Here is an 11,734-nt window from a genome sequence, read left to right on the forward strand (position 1 = left end):
TTAAGTAACCTTTTTATTATTTCTTTGGATCAAAACACAGGATGGTATCCTTTTGTGTATGAGATTATAACGTTTGTATGTGTTATATATGCATACCTATTTTCAAAACAAAAAATAAAATAAAATAAAATAAAATAAAATAATAGAAAAAAAAAAAATAGTAATAAACAATTAAATAAATAACAAGAAAAAAAAATTTAATCAAACCTTTTATTAATTATTGTTTGTGGTTTTTTTTTTTTAAAAATCAAACGAATTTGTTTTTATTACTGTTTTTTCCACAAAATTACTTTTAAAATGTTTATAAAATTTTAATAATTAAAATCGATCAACAGTGTTTTTTTAAAATAAACACAATCTAAAAATAGAATAAAATTATAATATTTTTTAAATAAAACAATTCAAAAAAAATTTTTACAAAAAAAAAATTCAATTTAAAATTTTTTTTTTTTTTAATAATTTATTTAAATTAAAAATGTAATTTTTTTTTTTTTTTTTATAATTTCTCAAATATCAAATTGATTGATTTAATTTGGTTGTGTTATTGTAACAAAAAAAAAAAAATGAAAAGATTTATAGAAGATAATAAAACTAGTTTAATTGTATCACTAGGTGTAATAACAGTTTCATCTTTAGCTTATTTATCATATAAACAAGAGTTTTTCAAAAGAAGAATTAATCCATTGCCACAAACACAAAATGAATTAGTAGATTTACTTCATTATCGTAAGTGTAGTTTTGAACACAAAAAAAAAAAAAAAAAAAAAATTACTAACCCATTGTCATTAATTATTATAATTAGAAAAAAGAATGGTATTAAATAGAGATATTGTTAAAACATTAAGATATGTCGATAGAAAATTGTTTTTGGATGAGGATTGTAAAAATCCATATTATGATGAGCCCAAACCAATAGGTTATAATGCTACAATTTCAGCACCACATATGCATGCTGTAATGTTGGATTATTTAGCTGCTTATATACCAAAGAATAATGGTTTGGCGCTAGATATCGGTAGCGGTTCAGGGTTTGTTAGTAGGTATTGTTAATGTTAAAGGTATTTAAAAATCATTATATTGATATTGATTCTTTTATTATAAATAGGTGCATGTTTGGCAGATTTAATGGGTGCAACAGGTAAAGTGGTTGGTGTTGAACATATCCCAGAATTGGTTGATAGAGCTAAGAATAGTATTAATAAATTAGATAGTGAGCTATTAAATAGAATCGAGTTTAAAGTGGGCGATGGTATCCAAGGTTATGATAATGGCACAAAGTATGATGTTATTTATTTGGGTGCCGCCATCGAATCATTAGGGGTTGCAGCTACATTAATAGACCAATTAAAACAAGGTGGTAGAATGATCATGCCAGTAGGTAAGTCTGAAGATTTCCATGAATTAATGATTGTAGATAAAGATATAGATGGCATGGTTAGTGTAAAATCATGTGGAGTTGTTAGATTTGTACCATTGGTTAAAAATAAAGAGGAGCAGTTATCAATTTATAAATCACCAAATCAAACTAAAGTGCACCAAGTTAATGGCGAAAAGGTATTAATTAGAGCCCAGATTATTCCTGCTCCTGATTCTACCCCCGAAAGCTTAAGAGATTTTGAAATTTTTTATAATCAATATAAACAAAAACAATCACAACAACAGGAAGAACCATCAAAAAAATTTACTTATAAAATAAATCAATAAATTTAATTTCTTTTGTAATTTTAGTTTAATCTCTTTCAAGATAAAATTGTGATTGTTGATAAATCTTTTTTTTTTTTATTTTTTTTATTTTTTTTTTTTTTTAAAATAATTTATTTTTTCATTTTTTTTTATACTCGATAGTTATTTATAAAAAAAAATATTTTTTTATTTTTTAACTTTTTTTTAAACTTTTTTTTGGTTATTTTTGTTGGATTGTTTGTACTTTTTTTTTTTTTTTGGGATTATTTATTATTTATTATTTATTCCCTTTTTTAAAAAAAGAAAACCATATATTTAAAATCTTTTTTTTTTTTTTTTTTTTTTTTTTTTTTGTATTATATTAAAACCAATAGTTGTTTTATTATTTTCACAATTTCCCTATTATTTATCCTCTTTTTTTCAAATTGTTTAATAGATCTAATAAATTAAATAGTTTATTCAAATTTTTAAAAAAGTAAAATAAAACTCCCCCCCAAAAAAAAAAAATAAATACCACATTTAATCTCTTGTATTAATAACCACTTGTTTATATTATAATAATTGATATTTTATAAACAAATTATATAAAATAATAATAATAATAATAATAATAATAAAAACAATAATAGTACTACATTCCTCCTCCTACTCCTAATAATAATATAATAATAACAAGAGAAAAAACTATTATATAAAAAATATTCAATTTATTATGATAATTTTTAAAGACAGAAATAAAAACAAAAATAACAATATAACAAAAAATAAAAATCATTAACATTTTAAAAAAAGAATAATCATAATTATTATTATTAATATTATAATTTTATTAATTTATTATTTTATTATCATATAATTTAGTTTTAATTTAATTTTTTTTTTAATTTAAAAAAAAAAAAAAAAAAAAAAATGACAGCAGGTAACAATAAAAGTAACAACAGTAATAATAATAATAATACAAAATTAAATTCGTTTGATAATAAAATGGATAACGAAAGTGATAGTGAAGATGACGACTCAATAGATATAGATACAGCAAAGGAATCAAAAAACCCTTATTTCAAGCGTGTTGGAAAATTATTTTTATTATTAGCAGTCATAGTTGGTATTTTAGTAGTGATTTTACCCACTACACTAGATTTAAAATTAAATACAAATGCTGTAATTTTTAGAATTTTATTTGGTATCTTTATGTTTTGTTTATTTTTATGCATTTTAATGATATATGTAGTGGGTTCGAGTGGGGAGGCTTGGGAAGATCCTAGCGTTATGGATATACACTTTAATTTTACCAATATTATTATTATTGTTGGTATTATTATAGAGTTTATACAGGTTTGCTCTTTTTCATTCAATCTGGGAAGCCAATTTACTGGTTCCGAACAATTGCGTTGGTTTAACTATGCGGCCGTGCCAGCACCAAATAAAAGTTTTAGAGTATTGTATTGGATATTGTTTGTTTTTGCTTTCTCTCCATATATTTTCGTAGTTTCTGTTAGATTAATTTTGTATTTTATGACAAGAAAAATGTAGGTTAATAATATTTAGTTTTCTTTTCTTTTTATACTGTACTAATTATTTTTAAAATTCAATTAATAACAGGGGTGAAAATTATACAGCAAATTTTATTGCAAAATATCAACAAAAGATTTATTCAGTTTTATGGTTTTTAGTTAATACAATGTATTTACCAGTTATTAGTACAATGTTTGGAGGCGAAGATTGCTCAGTAAGAACCAATAACAATGTAACAACAGCAACATTAGATAGTGATCCAAATATTAGTTGTTTCAAAGGTTTACATATATCATTTATGATTTGTTCATTGATTGCACTTGTAATATATTATCCAGCTGCATCTTTTGCTCAGTCTCAAACTCAGAATATTTCAGAAATCAAGTTTAAACCAAGAGTCGTATTTATATTTGCACAAGGTAAAGTTGTTTTGGCCGCAATGACAGTCTTTGCCACAACTTTAATTACAACTTATTTAGGTGCTGTATTGGCAGTTAACATTATATTTTTAATTATCAACATTGTCCTAAAGCCATGTCTTGTCGATTGGGTAAATAGAATGAGAACTGTACTATATAGTTTATGTTTGGTCGCTACAATTTGCTCATGGATAGCATACGGCGGTGCTCCTTCAGTCCTCCCACTAATCTTATTAATTGTTGGTTGGGTCGGTTTATCAATCTTGTTCTATCTCTTTTATAAATTAAAGCCAACTCTTTCAGATACTTTAATCTCTTTAGGAATTCGAAAAAGAAAGAATCTAAGTGTTAGCCGTTCAAATAGTACTATAAATTCAACCGAATTAAATAAAGTTTAAATTTAATATTAAATTTAAAATTTAAAATAAAAATTATATATAAACCCTTTTTTATTTATTAAAAACTTAATTTTATTTATCTTTTAACAATATTATTTTAATGATATCCACTTTCTCAAAAATTAATTTATAAACTATATTTGGCAAATTTAAAAAAAAAAAAAAGGAAAAATTTAAAAATATAAAAATATAAAATTGGTGTAAATCTAATTTTCTTAAATTTATATTATAATAAAGAAAAAAAACTTTGTTTGAGTAATCACAAAGAAACTATTTATTATTTATTTCTTATTTTAAAAATATATAAAGTGATATCCCATACCAATAGAATTTTTTTTTTAATTATAAAAAAAAAATATTTAATTTAAAAATATTATAAAAATAAACATTTGATCTACTTTTGTGATAAAATAAATAAATAAATAAAAAAGTAAAAATGGATCGCTGTTTATAACTCAATCGAGTGCTTGGGCATATTCATACATCGTTTACAAACTCGGTTATATTTGTTGTTTACAAATATGGATATGTTATCTCCATATTTGTTAAATCAACACCCCCATTAATTTAAAGAAATAAATAATTGTGTTTTTTAAAAGTAAAATTTGTTTTGTTTAAAAACCCATTAAAAATAAATGTATAAACTAAATTATTTTCATTTATTTATTTTATTTTAATTTTTTTTTTATTATTTTTATTTAAATGTTTTTTTAATATTGATTTTATATATAAGTTAAATAAATTGATTGGTACTATTTTTTTTGGTATACCTATTATAATAATGTACCAATTTGGTAAATATTGTTGTTTTTTTTTTTTTTTTCAATCTTTATTCACTGAATGGATCATAAGGATTGAAATTTTCTTGAGTGAATTTTGGACAAGGTACTAATAATGGATAGTCGTTACATTTTTCTACCAATTCGATTAGACTATTGTAAACTGCAGTTTTACCTTGAATTTTGAAACCAGTAAAATTATTTTCATCGATTAATTGAATTCTACGGTGTTGGTTATTTTTCATTGATAAAGTGAATGGACAGGTCTTTGGTTCAGTTGAGGACAATCTAATTAAGAAAGAACCTTCTGGGGATTTTGATAATCTAGAGGTGGCTTGTTCTCTGCCAATATCACCATGGAACCAAACTTTTGCAGAGAGTTTATTTATATTTTCAATAATTTCGGTATTTGGATCGTAGAATGGTCCAAACCATTTTGCTACTTTATCAAATCTATCCATGGTAACTACTTGTTTGGTTTTTTGAACGGTTTGATGTGATTGTTGAACTAAAAGCTCTTTTAATGGTGAATAGTCAAAGTTTGGTTGTTTATGAATTTGTTTTAAAGTTTTTTCAAAATCTGCCCATTCTACCTCTTCTTGTAATTCTTGTTTTGGAACTAAAAAGTAATCTTTCCAGAATTTTCTGCCATCATCAAGATCAATTGCACAATCGATAAGAATTTCATTGAGTCTAAAAAGAATTTCGCTGAATGATGGTCTGTTTTGTGGATTGTGATCCCAACAAATTTGAATTAAATGACGTAAACTTGGAAGTGTATCAATTGGAATTGGTGGTCTTTCTCTTTCGTGACAAATTGCGTTGAAGAAAATATCGTAATCTTTATGATGTGAATATGGTGCCTCTTTTGTTAAAATTTCCCATAAAATAATACCAAAACTATAAACATCTGCTTTTTCATTATATGGATTACCCATCATAACTTCAGGAGCCATCCATAATGCTAAAAATTTAAATAAAAAATAAAAAATTAATATTAGTTGCAATCATTATTATTATTAGTCATAAAATACATACGAGTTCCCTTAGCTGCTTTATCTTGAAACTCTTCACCCTCTTTAATTTGACTAAAACCAAAATCAGTTACTTTAACTCTAAGATTAATATCAACTAAAAGATTTGCTGTTTTTAAATCATTATGAACAATTCTTGTAATTCCATGTAACCAATTCATACCTAAAGCTGCATCTTTAGCCATTTGCATTCTTCTAAATAAGGTAAATTCTTTCTTTGTACGATCATTATGAAGAAGTTTTTCTAAATCGGTTTGACAAAGTTCTGTAACAATTTGCATTTTGCCTGATTGTGTGCATGCACCTAAAAATAATACTACATTTGGATGGAAAATTTTACTTTAATAGTATAATAAAAAAATTAATAATTTTTTTTTTTTTTAAAAATATATTTAAAATTGATGATTACCTCATGATTTTAACTTCATGTCTGAAACTTGTTAATTCATATAAACTAAGCTTTTGCTTTCTTGGAATTTTTACAGCTACTTCTTGACCACGACATTTACCTTTATATACAGAACCAAATGAACCTTGACCAAGGAAATCAGTTCGATCGATTTCTTCTGGTAAAATTTCTGGTGGACCCGATGCTTTTCTTTTTGGTTGTGCAGAATCGATTTTTGGAGATGAGTCCACAAAATCTAATGGAGTATAATCGTTTGGTGTTGGACCTTTTGGTTTCTCTGCTTCTTTATTATTATTGTTTACATTATTTAAAGATTGTTCGCTACTAGTATGATTAATACTAACATCTGTTTTATTATTATTATTATTATTATTATTATTTGTTGTATTTGAAGGTGAGGCAGTAGTGCTTGGTGAATTTGGTGTATTTGTTTTATTTGGAGTTGCTGCATTTGGTGTATTATTCGTTTGTGGTGTAGTGGTATTATTTTGCGGTCTTGGACTTTCTGGTGGTGAAGTTAGTTTTGGTGAAATTACACCTGGAGTAAAAACATTGTTACTATTATTATTATTATTATTATTGTTATTATTATTAGTGTTTTGTTGAGATGGTTGTGGATTAGCTGTATTGTTTGTATTTGTATTTGTATTTGTATTGTTTGTTGTTGTTGATGGAGCTGTAGTTACTGTTGGTGCTGTTTGTTGTGGTTGTTCTTTTCTTGTATTGTTTTGAGGATTTGTATTGTTTTGAGGTGTACTACTTTGTGGAGTTGTTGTTCCTGTAGGTTTATTTGAAGTATTATTTTGAACCTCTTTTCTTTTAAAGAGATTCTGAAAGAATCTCTTCATTTTTTATTATTATATGTATTATTATTCTATTACTATAGTTTACTGTAATATACTAATATATTATTAAACTATACTATTATTTAATTAGTTGTTAAAAAATTATTTATTTTTTTGTTAGTTTTTTAATTCTAATTGGTTTAATATTACTATTTTTATTAATACAACTATAATAAATAAATTTCTATTATATAAATAATATATTTATATATCCAGATTTTTTTTTTTAAAAAGTATACATGTAAACAATATTTATTCCAATTGTTATTGTTGTTATTTATTATTATTATTATTGATATCGATTATTTTTCCTTTTTTTCTTCTCTGTCCCAGTTCTGTTTATAATATTTAAAAAAAAATTAAAAATTAATTATCTTTTTGGGTGGTTATTTTTAATGTATTTTATATATAAATATGTTATTTATTTTTTGGTGTGTGTTTGTGTGTGGTGAAAATAATAAAATATTTAAAATTATAAATATTACTTATTGTGTTTATTTGGAGTTTGTTTGTGATATTTTAAAAAAAGTTTTATTATTTTAATTTTATTGTTTATTTTTTAAAAAAATATAAATTAAATAGAGAATAATCGTTCTATTACACAATTAAGAAAAAAAAATTTTAAAAAATTTTAAAAAAAAATTTTAAAAAATTAAAAAAAAAAAATAAAAAATAAAAAAAAAATAAAAAAAAATAATTTGAAAAAAAATTATAATTATTGTTTTTTGATTTAATTTCAATGAATGAAAAATATGTGTGTTCTATTTTATAATGTTGTTGTATTAAATAATAAAGTATAAAAACAAAATAAAAACCAATTTTTAGAAATTACAATAATTATTATAGTACATAATATATTTATTTATATTAATAAACAAAATATATTTATTTTTAAAAAAAAAAATAAAAAAATAAAATTTATAAATTTTTACCTTTTATGTTGGTTAAGTTTTATTCTTTTTTTTATTTTCTTTTTTATTTTTTACACAAAATATAATTTTTGAATTTTTGATTAACACCACACTAATAAATATAACACACCCCCTAATAATATCCAAACCACTATTTTAATATATAATATATACTTTTAAAAATAAATGAAAAAAAAAATGAAAAAAAATGAAAAGAAAAAAAAAAAAAAAAGAAAATAATCATTTGATTATGAGATTTTAAAAAAATATTTTATTTTTTTTTAATTTATTTTTCATAAATTTTTTATTTTTATAATTTTTTTAATTGTATATATCCATTTTAAAAAGAATAAAAACATTCACTCACTCACTCACTCACACACCCACATACATGTAATATATTTAAATTATCCACACACACATATACATTGTATTATCAAAAAAAATTAATAATAATAAAAAAAAAGATATCTTTAAATTTTTCAAATACATAACTTTAATGTACATATTTTTTCTAATAGATAATTGATTTATTAGTTATCTTTATTTGGTTTTTTTTTTTTTTAATTAAATCATTAAGTATCAATAATAATATAAATTTTTGTTTTTTTCCACATTAGTGTATATCATATTAAAATAATCCAAAACAAATTTTATATATTAATAAAATTATAAATAATACTAATAATAATAATAATTTCAATACTAACAATAATAACAATAATAAATAATTTAATATTAAAATGGGAAATACTCCATCATCTTCTTCTGTAGAGAAGAATATATTTATAAATAATTTAATAAAAATAGATTTAAATGATAAACAACAGATAGAATCTATCGGTAACACTTACAAAAAAAATAATGTAAATAAATTAAATAATAATAAAAATGGTAAAAAAAATAGTAATCAAAAAAATAAAAAAATTAAAATATCAAAAAATAAAATATCAAAAAATAATTGCGGTGAAAATTCGGAATTAATTTCAACCAATGAAATTTTACATTCAAATGGTAATAATAAAAAAATAATATTACCAGATATAGTAGTTTTAAAGATTGTTCAATATGCAGTCGATATTACTTTCCCAAGTAAATCTTTTAATACAGTTTCATTAGTTTGTAGACAATGGTGCAAATATGCCATCGGGTGCATTAAACATATCCATTATCAATTTAAATATCTTTACGAAAATACCAAGCAAATAAACAGGTGTAAACTTTTATGTAGATGGCTGTCCAAAGAAAACCATTATTTTACAAATAATCAAATTGAGGCTGTTTACTTTAAATTTGGCTTTGACCCTTTGGGCTATTGTACTATTAGACCCTATCTTATGAAGTCCAATGTTAGATTATTACGTATAGAGTTTAATATTTTCTCTGAAGAAAAAATCAAATCAATATTTCAAGTAATAGAAAACTCCAAAATAAGGATTTTAAATATCAGCTCTAATCAAACAGATGATAAAACAATAACTTTAATATCAAAATATTAAGAAGGAAATAATTGTACTGATAATAATAATAATAATAATAATAATAATAATAATAATAATAATAATAATAATAATAATAATAATGATAGTAGAATTAAAAAAAGAAATGGATATATTAAAGAGTTTATACTTAGACACACGAAATTAAATAGTTTTAGATTATCAATTTTATTACAGGCCATCACCAAATCAAAAATAACCATTGTAAATTTTTCCGATAATGAAATATCTGGTGATGAAAAATTAGATGAAATCTTAAACTGTCTTAGCAACACCAGAACCCTTAAAATCCTTAATTTAGCAAGAAATCAATTAACAACTCCGACCGCTCATCTAATCATCCAATCATGTTTAAAAGGTTCCATAGACGACTTAGACCTAAGAGGTAATGCCATCAGTAAAAGTGACCGAGAATCCTTCAAATGCGAATATTCAAATAAATTTAAATCTTTTTTAATTTAAATTGAAAAAAAAAAAAAAGTATAAATCTGGTAATATTATAAAAAAAAAAAAAAAGATTTTTTCCCAGACTGGATCCTCGTCACCAACCAATAAAAGTTAATTTTTTTTTATTTTTTTTTTTTAAAAAAAAAAAAACCTTGTATTATAAATATTGATATTTTTAAACTTCAAACAACTGTACTTAAGAATAAATAAATAAACAAAAAAAAAAAAAAAAAAAAAAAAAAATTTATTTATTTTATTTTATTTTTTATTTTTTATTTAAAATTTTTTTTTAATTTAAAAATTTTTATTTTTTATTTTTTGAATTTTTTTTCAATATAACCATTATTTAGAATATATAATTATTTTAAAGGATTCAATAAAACTCAACCTATATTTAATAGTTTTAGAATAATTTCAAAATGAACGGATGTAATCCAAACAATCCAGCAATAAAAAGAATTTTAAGGGAAATTCAAGAACTAAAAAATGACACAAATACAGATTATAAGGCCTATCCTTTAGAGGTATTAATTTAAATAAATACTATAGCTTTAACAATAATAAAATAAATAGAAATAGGAATGCAATAGCAATAGCATTAACAATGGCAATAACAATAACAATAGCAACAACAATAATATTATGAATAATAATAAAATAAATAAAATAATTAAATAAAAATAATAACTATACCTTCAAATATTAATTTTTGTTTTTATTCATTTAGGATAATATTTTTGAATGGCATTTTACTATAAGAGGCCCTCAAGATTCAGATTTTAGTGGTGGTATTTATCATGGTAGAATTATTCTTCCTTCAGACTATCCATTCAAACCACCTAATTTTGTATTATTAACACCAAATGGAAGATTTGAAACAGATGTAAAGATTTGTTTAACTGTTTCAGCCCACCATCCAGAGCATTGGCAACCATCATGGAGCAGTAAGAATTTTATAACCCATTATTTTTAAATAGTGTATTTTCTAATTTTATTAATAATTAAATTATATTTTAGTAAGAACTGTATTAGTAGCATTAATTGGTTTTATGCCAACCGAAGGAAAAGGTGCAATAGGTGCATTGGATCTTTCGTCTGCAGAAAGAAAAGATTTGGCAAAGAAATCAATTGATTGGAAATGCTCAAGATGTAACTCACATAATCGTTTTGCTTTAGGTGAACCAATTGTAAATAATAATACAACTACAACAACTACAACAACCACAACTACAACTACAACAACCACAACAAGTTTAAATAGCGAACCAAAGCCATTTGAAATCAATAATGAAATAGATAATAATATTAAAACTGAGGAGGTTAAAGATGTAAATAATAGCGATGATAAAATAAACGAAAACAATAATCATAATAAAGAAGAGGAACAAAGAGAGGAAGAAGAAACTATAGAAACTTTAGAACCAATGGATTTATCTTCTACACCACCAAACATTACAATTGGTCAAAATTTAGCAATTCCATTAAATGCTCCAATTGCAGGCATGGTCAAGGAAAGCAATAGTTTTAATAATACTAACAACAATAATAATAATAATAATAATAATAATAATAATAATAATAATAATAATATAGCGGTATTAAATAAGGATCAAAATCCAACAAATGAAATTAAAAATAGAAATAACGATATAAATAATAATAACCAAAACATTGTAAATAATCAAAATATTGTTCAACAACAAAGAACCTTTTTCAATCAATCCACCATTCAAATTGATAGATTAATTGTATTTTTATTTACTATCCTTTTGGCTCTTCTTATAAAGAAACTATT

The 11,734-nt window shown here is 22.5% G+C and overlaps 5 protein-coding genes across 5 annotated transcripts; 4 read left to right on the forward strand and 1 right to left on the reverse strand.

Annotated features, from left to right (window-relative positions):
- Window positions 1-563: 563 nt before the first annotated feature.
- Window positions 564-1,589, forward strand: DICPUDRAFT_90799 (uncharacterized protein; the record flags this gene model as incomplete). The annotated part of the gene is made up of 4 exons (XM_003294649.1): window positions 564-726; window positions 803-1,036; window positions 1,106-1,530; window positions 1,566-1,589. 4 exons carry the CDS (start codon window positions 564-566, stop codon window positions 1,587-1,589), a joined length of 846 nt encoding a protein of 281 aa, XP_003294697.1.
- Window positions 1,590-2,667: 1,078 nt separating this feature from the next.
- Window positions 2,668-4,015, forward strand: DICPUDRAFT_43818 (uncharacterized protein; the record flags this gene model as incomplete). Its single annotated transcript, XM_003294650.1, has 2 exons — window positions 2,668-3,212; window positions 3,286-4,015. 2 exons carry the CDS (start codon window positions 2,668-2,670, stop codon window positions 4,013-4,015), a joined length of 1,275 nt encoding a protein of 424 aa, XP_003294698.1.
- Window positions 4,016-4,844: 829 nt separating this feature from the next.
- DICPUDRAFT_159737 (uncharacterized protein) lies at window positions 4,845-7,085 on the reverse strand (the record flags this gene model as incomplete). Its single annotated transcript, XM_003294653.1, has 3 exons — window positions 4,845-5,758; window positions 5,833-6,167; window positions 6,238-7,085. The coding sequence occupies 3 exons, from the start codon at window positions 7,083-7,085 to the stop codon at window positions 4,845-4,847; spliced, it is 2,097 nt and encodes a 698-aa protein (XP_003294701.1).
- Window positions 7,086-8,736: 1,651 nt separating this feature from the next.
- DICPUDRAFT_85155 (uncharacterized protein) lies at window positions 8,737-9,954 on the forward strand (the record flags this gene model as incomplete). The annotated part of the gene is made up of 2 exons (XM_003294651.1): window positions 8,737-9,355; window positions 9,494-9,954. 2 exons carry the CDS (start codon window positions 8,737-8,739, stop codon window positions 9,952-9,954), a joined length of 1,080 nt encoding a protein of 359 aa, XP_003294699.1.
- A 404-nt stretch (window positions 9,955-10,358) lies between these two features.
- On the forward strand, window positions 10,359-11,066 carry DICPUDRAFT_43816 (uncharacterized protein; the record flags this gene model as incomplete). The annotated part of the gene is made up of 3 exons (XM_003294652.1): window positions 10,359-10,463; window positions 10,667-10,883; window positions 10,957-11,066. Coding segments are annotated over 3 exons (432 nt in total), but the record flags the coding sequence as incomplete, so codon positions are not given.
- Between the last annotated feature and the right edge of the window lie 668 nt (window positions 11,067-11,734).

This window comes from Dictyostelium purpureum (assembly GCF_000190715.1).
Source record: "Dictyostelium purpureum unplaced genomic scaffold DICPUscaffold_610, whole genome shotgun sequence".
NCBI classification, from domain to species: Eukaryota; Evosea; class Eumycetozoa; order Dictyosteliales; family Dictyosteliaceae; genus Dictyostelium; species Dictyostelium purpureum.